This window comes from Eriocheir sinensis, chromosome 28 (assembly GCF_024679095.1).
Source record: "Eriocheir sinensis breed Jianghai 21 chromosome 28, ASM2467909v1, whole genome shotgun sequence".
Taxonomy (NCBI): Eukaryota; Metazoa; Arthropoda; class Malacostraca; order Decapoda; family Varunidae; genus Eriocheir; species Eriocheir sinensis.
Genome location: NC_066536.1, coordinates 12,281,006 through 12,292,150, shown reverse-complemented (window position 1 = coordinate 12,292,150; position 11,145 = coordinate 12,281,006). Strand labels below are relative to the sequence as shown.

At 45.9% G+C, this 11,145-nt stretch overlaps 1 protein-coding gene across 1 annotated transcript; it reads right to left on the bottom strand.

Annotated features, from left to right (window-relative positions):
• Nucleotides 1-8,923: 8,923 nt before the first annotated feature.
• Nucleotides 8,924-10,672, bottom strand: LOC127004533 (uncharacterized). The gene is made up of 3 exons (XM_050872363.1): nucleotides 10,607-10,672; nucleotides 10,147-10,287; nucleotides 8,924-9,656 (listed from the first exon to the last, which is right to left on the bottom strand). The coding sequence occupies exons 1-3, from the start codon at nucleotides 10,670-10,672 to the stop codon at nucleotides 9,213-9,215; spliced, it is 651 nt and encodes a 216-aa protein (XP_050728320.1). The 3' UTR covers nucleotides 8,924-9,212.
• Between the last annotated feature and the right edge of the window lie 473 nt (nucleotides 10,673-11,145).

Below are 11,145 nucleotides of genomic sequence, written 5' to 3'. Positions count from 1 at the left end.
GGGTCGCGGCGGGAGGGAGGGGCGGGCGGGGCGGCGCCGCGTGCTGCATTACGGCGTGATTGCCGAGCACCGTTGGATCAAGGAAGCAGCACCGCGCGGCCGACCTTCCCTCAGGCTTCAATCGGAGCTCCTCGACGGCGTGGGTGCTGTGAGGGTCTTTGTGTGGAGGGTCGGTGCGGGGGGGGGGAGAGGGGGGGGCGTCGTGTAGTCGTCGTATAGTGACGGCTTTTTTTTCTTTTGGGTTGTTGTTAATGTGTGTGGTTGCGCTGTGGTTAGTTGCTGCTTGGAGGGGCTTCGTCTTCAACTGTTGTTTTCATCGTCCTCAGGATCATCGTATTTTTCATTATCTTTCATATATTTTTCGGTTACCTTTATTCCACTTCTATCCTCATCTTATTAGTCTTACTCCTTGTGTTCTTGTTCTAGTTTTTGTTCTTCATATTCTTGTTTTTGTTCTTGTTCATCTTGTTTCTCTTGGTCTTGGTCTTGTTTTCTTCTTGTTCTTGTTCTTATTCTTCTTTTTCTTCTTCATTTACTTAGCCGTGTTACCCTAAAGGACGGTGATGGCATGTAAGACTCACACGCGGGAACTGTGCCGGGGTAAGCTTGTCCCTGATCGGTAGGCTGCTGGGTAGGGAACGTTGCCAAATTGTTGTACTCCGTTTCTTATGTTTTCCGATTTCCAACCCAAAATCTGTCTCCTCCACCCCAATAACTGTCTTCGTATATAATTATCGTTAAAATGGTAAATTATTGGTGTTTCTTGGCAATAGTTGAGGGGTAGAAACATAATACGATGCTCTGAGTACGATAATCTGGCAGCGGTAGGGGTAGGGCAGCGTTGCCAAATTATCGTACACACCGTATTGCATTTTCGTAGTTTCTGACTGATATCTATTGCAAAAATAAACAAACAAACATCAATAAATAACAGTTTTAATGCTAACTTTAATATCCTTTCGTTGTTTGTGTAGGTACGAGAGTTTGAGGCTTAAAAATGATAAATACAATGTGATGAGTACGATAATCTGGCATCGGTGGGGGTAGGGTGGTCCAGGCGGCGGAGCGATAAGGGGACTTTCATTTTTATCATTGCGATAGGTGGAGGTGGAGCTTCACAGGCGAAAATAATACAAAAATAATACAAAAAATACGTAACCTAATTAATATAAACTGTGCATAGTGAGTCTTGGAACACGCGGTAAACCTCATCATTTCAAGGTAAAAAAGAAAGGATAAAAAAAAGGCAGTTTATTTACAGAGGCGAGCGACGAGAGTGTGGATGTGTGTGTGTGTGTGTGTGTGTGTGTGTGTGTGTGTGTGTGTGTGTGTGTGTGTGTTTATCTCCCCTAATTACCTGTTGTGGTTGATGTAGTTACCTTCCGACCACCTCACCTGCCCTCCTGATTCTACCTTACACCTCCTCCACTTATCCCAAACCACATCGTATCCTATCTCCCACCACCCTCCTCGCGCCTCATCAATAACTCCCACCTCTTTCCACCACAAACCACACCCTATTCTTCCTTCCACCTCACCCCCCCAATACCACACCATATCATATTCCAACTTCCACCTCACGCATTCCACACCACATAATTTTCTACCTTCCACTTCACCCATCCCACATCCCATCACATCCCTCCTCTCCTCATCCACTCCACACCCCATCACATCCTTCCTTTTATCTCATCCACCCCACCCACCGTCATATCCTTCATCCTCCTCCCCCTCCCCATACCCCATCACATCCCTCCTTCCCACCTCCCCCACCCCAAACTACATCACATCCTTCCCTGCCACGTTCCCTGTGCTCCGTTCTTGCCCCACCTTCCCAACGTGTCGTCACCATGTCCTGTTCTTTGCCTCTTAGTAACACGATTTCGCAGTTCCTCCCCCCCCCCCCCTCTCCCCGTTAGACATGATAGGATTAGATGTATTGTTTGTTTGTTTAAGTCTTCACATTAATAATTACCGAGGATGACACATGAATGTATAAATAAACACTTTTCTAATGCTCCACAACGTCGCTTTTTTTCTGAACCTACGCATTATTATAAAAAAGAGCTTCCCTCAGCCTTGGGGATTAATCCTTTCTTGAACTCTAACGATTATTTCACCTTGCTCTGAAAAAGATGAGCTTCCTTTAGCCTTGGGTGCCCGTCCCGTCTTGAACTCAGTGTAAACATCCGCTTCTTTATTCCAAACAGTAGCATCAGTTGAGCTTCTCTGAGCCTTGAGCGAGTCTTTCTTGAACTCTAAAGGTCCTCAGACTCTCATTTTCACTGTATTTTGAAGGACAAACTTTTTTCTTTTTCTTTGGGCGAGGAGGAGGATTTATTTATAGTATCACATCATTTTCCTGAGTTTTTTTTGGGGGGCAGCGGATTTATTTATACTGTTCCAACATTTTCCTGACTTGTTGTGGGGGAGTTGGGGATTTATTTTACTATTCCAACATTTTCCTGACTTTCTTTATTTGGGGGGGGGCGGATTTATTTCACTATTCCAACATTTTTCTGACTTGCTGTGGGGGGGGGGGGGTGATTTATTTATAGTATCACATATTCCTGATTTTTTTTGGGGTGGACGGATTTATTTATACTATCACAACATTTTCCTGACATTTTGTTTTTGGGGTCTGGCGGATTTATTTTTACTATTTCAACATTTTCCTGATTTTTTTGAGGGGGACGATTTTATTTTTACCATCTCATCATTTTCCTTACTCTTTTTCTATCACGTCTCTCGGCTTTCCTTCCTTCCTTGAACTCTCACTCTTTTCCAACCGCTAATTTCTCTGCAAACCAAAACTACAGAATCCATTTTATTTTTATTTTATTTCTTTAATGTATTTTCCTCACTTTTTTTCTCTCCTGTCCCTCGGCTTTCATTCCTCCTTGAGCTATCGGTGTTTTCCTACGGTCATTTTCTCTGTATTTCAAAGGACATAAGCCATTTTTTGTTTTCTCTCTTCAATGTATTTCCTTCACCGTTATCAACATTTTTTTTCCTATTTTTTTGTACGTAGTTTCGCTTTCGTATCAATTTTCTGGCTTTTCGCTTTTTCTCTCGCCTCTCCACAAAGTCCTTCATCACCTGATTGCGAGAAACGAGGCGTGCGTTCGAGTGTGTGTGTGTGCGTGTGTTATTTTTTTTTATTTACAGCTAAGGAGAGAGTTCAAGGGCGTAAAGAAAAATAAAAAAAAAGCCCGCTACTCACTGCTCCTGAATAGAGATCAAAGGAGTGTCCAAAAGAGAGGTCAATTTCGGGAGGAGAGGTGTCCTGATACCCTCCTCTTGAAAGAGTTCAAGTCGTAGGCAGGAGGATATACAGATGAAGGAAGATTGTTCCAGAGTTTACCAGCGTGAGGGATGAAAGAGTGAAGATGCTGGTTGACTCTTGCATAAGGGGTTTGAACGGTATGTGTGTGTGTATGTGTGTGTGTGTGTGTGTGTGTGTGTGTGTGTGTGTGTGTGTGTGTGTGTGTGTGTGTGTGTGTGTGTGTGTGTGTGTGTGTGTGTGTGTGTGTGTGTGTGTGTGTGTGTGTGTGTGTGTGTGTGTGCGCGTGTCCTTGTCCTTGACCTCTGGGTGCTTGGGTTTAAGGAGGGAGGGAAGGAAGGTACACACACACACACACACACACACACACACACACACACACACACTACACATACACATACCTAAATACCTACACACACCTAGAAAGTCTCCCCCCCCCCCACACACACACACTCCCCCCCCTCCCCTATAATTCCTTCCCCTGCTGTCTCTCTCCGGCATATGACCACAGATGTTGCGCCGACTAAACGAAACTTTCCAACTTACCCCCCCGCCTCCCCCCCACCCACACTTTCACAAGGGAACGAAAAGGTGCTGCCCTCAATCGTGACTCTGCGACATCGACGACCCGCGTGACACCCTCGTGGAGCTCCTTCCGCCTTACCTGCCTGCTACGCCCCAGCCTCACCTCTCTCGACGCCTCAAACAGGATGGAGCCACTTAACTTAACTATATGATCCACTTTGCTTTACTATACGATCCACTTTGCTTTATCATGCGACCCACTTAACTTTATTTGTACGAGCCTCTTTACTATGCGAATGCTAGAGACTTTTATTTGGATTATAGTGAATAGCCTTTGTAGGAGACTAATTCTTCTGGCTAAGTTGCGGGTCCATAACTACATACCCAAATCAGTCAGTCAGTCAATTCTTCGGGTTACACAATTATTCCACCACTCACCCAGTCTATCTTATCTCCTATACTCCATATACTTATCCTCCTATACTTATCCTATACTCCTATACCTATCCCAATCCTACACTCCTTCCCGCTATACTTCATCCTAGACCCGCTTCTTCAATCCATTCTATCCATATACCACTCCCTCCCACCACTCCCTCCCTCTCTCTAGCTCCTCTCTTTTACTCTTTACACGCCAGCTCCACCCAGGCCCACTCCCTCACTCCACCCTATCCATATAACACTCCATCCCACCACTCCCTCCCTCTCTCTAGCTCCTCTCTTTTACTCTTTAAACGCCAGCTCCACCCAGGCCCACTCCCTCACTCCACCCTGTCCAAATACCACTCCCTCCCTCTCTCTAGCTCCTTTCCTTTACTGTTTACACTTCCACTCCACCACGCCTCGCACACATTATCTCTCCCTCCACCTTCACACCCACACCCTCACATCCCTTCACTCCACCCAACACCACAGCATATCCTTCCCTGCCATGCTCTCTTTACCTCGTTCCTGCCACACCTCAACATTTCCTTTCCTCTCCGTGTCCTATTATCTGGCTCTTTGCACAATTTCACAAGCCTCTCCGTTTACCTGTTAGTCCCTTCCACGCCGTTTATAGACTTTACATCATCCTCATCCTTCCTGTCCATGTCCTCGTCACCCTGTTCCTTGTCGTATACCTCCCAGCATCTCCATATCCTATCATATTCTTAACACAAGTTCCCGCAATTCTATATCTATTAAATAATTTTCCTGGCTCACCTATAGATCATACCTGTTGTCTGTTATGTCCTATACCCCTTAGATTAATTCGTACCCATATCCTATCCATTGGCTCTTAACGCAAGGTCTCCCCTAATCCTATATCTCTTAAATAAACCTCTCCTATATATCACACCTGTTAATTGTCCTACACTCCTTACTGCGATTCCTCTCATATCCTATTCACGGCCTAATAACACAAGGTCCTTTTCCCTCCTTCCCACACTCCCTGTACTTACTCCTAAACATGTCCTTCCCACCCAGTGTCCTTCTTGCCTTCACTCCCTTTGGCCTCATAACACGAAGGTTCTCTATTATGTAACTGAAAGATGACCTCCCATACCAGTCGCCTATACACCACACCCACCCACACCCTATACCGTCCCTGCTTCCCATGTTCAAGAGGAGGAAGAAGGAAGAAGAAGAAGGAGGAAAGGAGAGAGAGGAAAACAACGACAGGCAAAGGGGAGGAAGGAAGAAAAATAAGAGAGAAAGAAAAGGAGGGAGAAAGTAAGGGAAGAAGAAGGAGGATATTAAAAGAGGATGAGTGAGAAGGGAACAACGACAGACAAAGGGAAGGAAGGAACAAGAATGAGAGAGAGAAAAACGAATGAGAAAGTAAAAGGAAGAAGGAAATTAAGAAGAGAAGTGAGATGAGAATAACAGCAGACGAAGTGAAGGAAGGAAAGAGAGAGGAAGAAGAAACGAGGGAGAAAGAAAGGGAAGAAGAAGGTGGAAGAGGAGAGGAACCATAGAAGAATAACGACGGACGAAGGGAAAGAAGGAAAAAAGAAAAAGAGAGAAAGAAAAACGAAGGAGAAAGAAAGGGAAGAAGGAGGAGGAGGAGAAAGACAGAGAAGAAAAGAGAGAAGAAGATGGAGGAACCATTGAAGAATAACGACGGACGAAGGGAAAGAAGGAAAAAAGAATAAGAGAGAAAGAAAAACGAAAGAGAGAGAAAGGGAAGAAGGAGGAGGAGGAGAAAGAGGAGAACGACAGAGGAAGGAAAGAAGAAGATGGAAGAGGAAAGGAACCATTGAAGAATAACGACGGACGAAGGGAAGGAAGGAAAAAAGAAAAAGAGAGAAAGAAAAAGCGAAAAAAGAAAGGGAAGAAGGAGGGGAGGAGCGAGAGGAAGACAACAACAGAGGAAGGGAAGAAAGGAGAAAAAAAATAATCACCACCATCCCCTTCCAGTCCCTTCCTTCCGTCCGCCTCCCCTTCACTCCCTGTCACTCCCGTCGTCTTCTGGCCACGCATCCTGGACTCCTTACGTTAGTCCATGGTCACATTCCCTGTTACTCTACTTACTCCTGGTCAGGCCCCCAAATCACTCCCTCCCTCATGGTCACGTCTCGTTTTGCTCCCTCGGATTCTTTCTCTCTCCCTCTCCCTTTCCCTCAGCCTCCCTTTTTTTTTCCTTCCCTCCCTTTCGTCTTCCTATTCCGTCCCTCGCTTTTTTTTTCTTCTCTTTTGTCTGTTTCGTTTGCCTCTCCCTCTCTCGTCTTTTTCCCCTTTTTTTCCCTCTTTTTCTTTTGTCTGTTCCATACTTTCTCTCTTCTCTCTCCGTTTCTTCCACCTCTTTCCCTTTTTCCTCCTTTTTCCTTTCGTGTGTTTTCCCTTTCACTCCATTCTCACTCTTCCTTTTCCTCCTACCTTCCTCACCTCGTCCTTCCCAATCGTTCATTCCGTCTCCCTCTCACTCTTTCTCCCCTCCTTCCTTCCTCCTCCCTCACCCATCCTCCTCCTCTTCCTCCCCCCTTCAGCAGTGATATGGGTTTTCCGGGTAACAAGGTCGGGGTGTCATTAGTTGTGGTTCACACCTGCTGACGCCCACCTTACCTGCCGCTCCCCTATAATCACCTGTGTGTGTGTACCTGACGGAGTGTTATTACCTGTCGAAGCGCTACCACTATTGTTATTTATTTAGTTTTGAGATTTTATTTGTTTGTTGTGTTATGTATGGCTCAGTGCTTCGTTACTGATGGCAAGGTTTTTATGAATGTTAGTGTTTTCTTTATAGTCAATTGAGTGTGTGTGTGTGTGTGTGTGTGTGTGTGTGTGTGTGTGTGTGTGTGTGTGTGTGTGTGTGTGTGTGTGTAATAATAATAATAATAATAAACGGTTTATTAAGTGATTGCAGCTGTAAAGCTGAAAATATACACGTTAAAAATACAATTTTGAAATATAATAGAAAAATAAAAAAAAATAAAAAGGGAAAATGTACAATATGAAAGGGGTATAGGGGGTCTGGGGTGGTGGGGGGGGAGGTGAGGTGAATAATATGAACCAAACTCCTTAGGTCATACACACTCGTAGTTTGATGAAGAAACGTATCGGAGGAGACTGAAGCATGACGTAATCGAGGTCTTTGGTTTGAGGCTTAAATAATATATGATGGATTGGGAGATATTCGGAGTCTTGGTTGTAGATGGTGGGAAGTTTTTTTTGTGTGTGTGTCTTTGGTGGGTAAGAGTTTTCCTTTTTTTTTTGTGAAGTGACATTCTCTCTCTCGGGGGAAAGTTGAGGTGAGAAATGAAGTTTTTGCATGTGGGATTATTTTGTCGAGTCAATCTACTTTCAGCTCGTAGGTCATGGTGTGTGTGTGTGTGTGTGTGTGTGTGTGTGCGCGTGTGTTTGTCATTGTCAAACTCACACAAACAAACAGCGTGGCGCAACACAACACACGCGCACAAAAAACAAACATAAAAGACAAATTATATATACGTTTTTACATTAGCCTTTCCTCTCTTTCTCTCCCCTGCCTCACACTTTTCCTGTCTCCTTGTATCATATTCTTCCCTTCGCACTCTTCCTCCTGCTCACATTTTTTTCTCTTCTTATCCATTTTCTTCCCTCTCTTTCTTTTCTCTCATTCCCCTCATCCTCATCCTTTTCTACCTCCTTCTTTTCCTCCCTTTCCCATCTCCCTCATTTTCCTCCTCTTCTCCTTTCTCCCACATTCTCCTCATCCTCATCCCTCTCCTATGTCTTCCCTTTTATTTTCCTCACTCTCCCTTTTCCCTCATTCTCCTCATCTCTCATCCTTCTTCTTTTCCTCCTTCTCCCTCTTCTTCCTCATCCCCCATCTCGTCCTACCGCTTCTCTTTTTCCCTCCTAATCCTCCTCTTCATCCCTCCTCCTCATCCCTCTCCACGCCTCTCCGTTCCTCCCAACAAGCCCAGGAAAGTGCTAACTCACTCTCACAACAAAGACTCAGACCCGCTAACTGTAAGCTTCTATTCATGTACTGTCGAGGTGTTTGAAGGCGTCGCTATGAGTTGCCTTACATGGCGTTCGGCTGCTTAACTTTTATTTCCTTGCTAATCTTTTTATGACGTATATTCTCTCTCTCTCTTTTTTTTTTAGTGGTGTGGAAGAGGTGGACTGTGTAGGTAGTGGTTTGTATGATCACTCTAGCGGATATTGTTGCCGTGTGGATATTGTGGTGAAAAAAAAAAAAAGAGACAAACAGACAGACTTGTGAATCCTGGAGACAATAATGACGTTATCTTCACTTTAGAATTTCTCTTACATTTACACACAAACTGTCTGCTTTGAGATGCATTCCTGTGTGTGTGTGTGTGTGTGTGTGTGTGTGTGTGTGTGTGTGTGTGTGTGTGTGGATGGGGAGGGGGTTAGATATGTAGGGGAGTGGGGTGGGGGGGGGTAGTGGCTAATTTGCCATTTCCGAAACTTTAGCGTTTTTTTATTTTTTTTTATTTTTTTATCGTAGTTCAGACCCGAGCCGTCATTTGTGGTTGCAGAGTAGTTGTTGCTGTTGCTGTTTTTTATATATTTTTTTTCTTTTTGGGACGACAGAGGATACTGAGGCGTCCAAAAACTGCTCTTTCCCATTTATTAAGCGTCATCTTGTTTATGTTACATGGTGTTTGTTTCTGTGTTGGTGTGTGCTTGTGTGTTTGTGTGTGTGTGTGTGTGTGTGTGTGTGTGTGTGTATCCTGTTATTTAATCCTTGGTTCAACCTTTATAAGAATACAAAACATATACCTTCAATCATTTACATTATAGAAGAGAATCATAGCTATACATTTTTTCATCATCTGTACAAGAAAGTCAAAAGCCGGAGACGAAACCACACGACGTCCATCCTTAAAGAGTGCTCCTGTAGGGATTCTGGGGTTGAAGGACTCCTGTATATCCTTCTCTCATCCTTCTCCATCTTCCCTGACAGGCCGCTCTAGTACCCGTATCCGTAGGCAGGCTTGGGGCAGTCTGTCACGTAGGCCACCTTATCCTTGGTCACCGTCAAGTACTTGGGGATATAATCGGTCTTGTACTGGGTCTGGTACTGCACTGCGGTCTTGGTGACGTAGACGGGGGTGTACTGCGTGGTGTACAGCGTGTTGTAGACCATCTCCGTGTTGTACTTGGTGATGTACTGGGTCTGGGTGACGTACTTGGGCACGTACTGGGCGGTGGTGACGTAGAGGGTCTGGTGCTGCGTCTGGTACTGCGTCTGCACCTTGGTCACGTACTGCACCTGGGTCTTGTAGATGGTCTCGGTGACGTACTTGGGCACGTACTCGGTGTTGTAGAGTGTGGTGTAGAGGGTGTTGAAGTTGGTGCGGTACAGGGTGGTGGGGAGGATCTGCTGCTTGTAGATAGTGGAGTACACGGGCACCTGTTGGAGGAGTTATGAGGGGTTAGTAACTGCTGACGACCCTTGACACAGACATTTAAACACAGACAAAGACAAACATCCTGCAGACATCCCCATCCCCCCATACACACTGGAGGATAACTTAGGTGTCCATTTGAGATAAGATTAATCAGTAATGGAAGGACTTTAAAGAACAATGTTTAGATACTGCTGTCATGTGTATCAGATCCCCAAAAAGAACTCTCATTGAGGATCAGGAGGCCGAGAGAAGCTTAAGAGCAGTGACGATACTATAGGAAAAGATGGACTAGACACATGTTTTAGATCCCACAGAAGGCAGGGAGGGAAAAAAAAAACTATAAACTTATAACAAAGAAATATATAGTTTAGTCAAATACTTTATAGATAAGTTCATGTGTTGTCCTTGGTTGATTGTTTAGGTATTTACGTTGCATATTAAATCTAACCAAATCACACGGATCAGGATACTAAAGCAGCCTCAGATGCTCACCTCCTGGACGATCGGCTGCACCTTGGTGACGTAGGCCGTCTTGTCGTAGCAGGGGGCCGGGTAGCCAGGCTCGGGGTCAGCAAGGGCAGCCGCGGCAGCCAACACCACCACCACCAGGGCGCGAGGGAGACCAGCCATCTTCTGCGTCAGGAGGGAGAGGCAGGGTGAGGGGGGAAGGGATGGCTTGTAAGGCTCAGGAATTTGGTTATGTTAGGAAAGGAAAGAAGATCTAGGTTATGGTTTGTTTTCTGTGATTTTCAATCAATATATTTTACGTTTTATTGATCCACTTTATTTTTTATGTATTGCTTCAAGTTTTTTTCTTTTCTAGTATAAAAAAAAGTGTCAGGAATCGATCTTTTTTTGTGATAGGTAAGAAGTACATGATCAGCATCCGCCTCGGTCACTCTAGGATACTGTCGGACCATAGCGCGCCTCGCCGCCCTGCATGTATAGTTACCTTCTTAGGTGCTGATTCTGCGGCCGAGAAAAGGAAACTGACGAGGGAACTCAGCAACTCACGCATTATATAGTGCTGCGTTGCTTCCTGCTGCAGGGCGGGGGCTGAGAAGGGGCGGCGGGGGGCGTGGAGGGGAGGCTGGGGGCGGGAAGAGGAGGCTGAGGCCGGGTTGGGGTGGGGAGGCGGGGACTGGGAAGGCCGCGAAGGAACCAAGCGTCACGGAAGGTTGTGAGCAGCGGCGCCTCGTGAACCTCTGCGTCCAAGATCAGGCGGCGGTGGGCGTGTCCCGCGGGAGGGAGCGAACGCCTTGGATGGACCGCTACGCCAAGGCTCCCCTCAGCGTGTCATCAAGTGTCATTTTAAGGCACATGAAGGAAGGGGAGCCGGAGACGTGGCCGTGGGCGAGTGTCTGCCTTGTCAGCGCATTCTTGTGGGCGGAGGATGGCGGTCCGGGTGCTCCCTGTGCTCCCTACCTTGCCTCCTCGCGGCGACGACCACAGCGCTGCGTGCAGGGTGGCGGGTGTCAGCGTGCGGCACTA

What these genes read in the sequence shown, in the direction of transcription:
- LOC127004533 (XM_050872363.1), bottom strand. Translation starts at nt 10,672, where the DNA reads ATGCGTGAGTTGCTGAGTTCCCTCGTCAGTTTCCTTTTCTCGGCCGCA. An exon ending in CAGAATCAGCACCTAAGAAG is followed by an intron (nt 10,288 to 10,606) that starts GTAACTATACAT and finishes CTCCTGACGCAG; the next exon opens with AAGATGGCTGGTCTCCCTCG. An exon ending in TGCAGCCGATCGTCCAGGAG is followed by an intron (nt 9,657 to 10,146) that starts GTGAGCATCTGA and finishes CTCCTCCAACAG; the next exon opens with GTGCCCGTGTACTCCACTAT.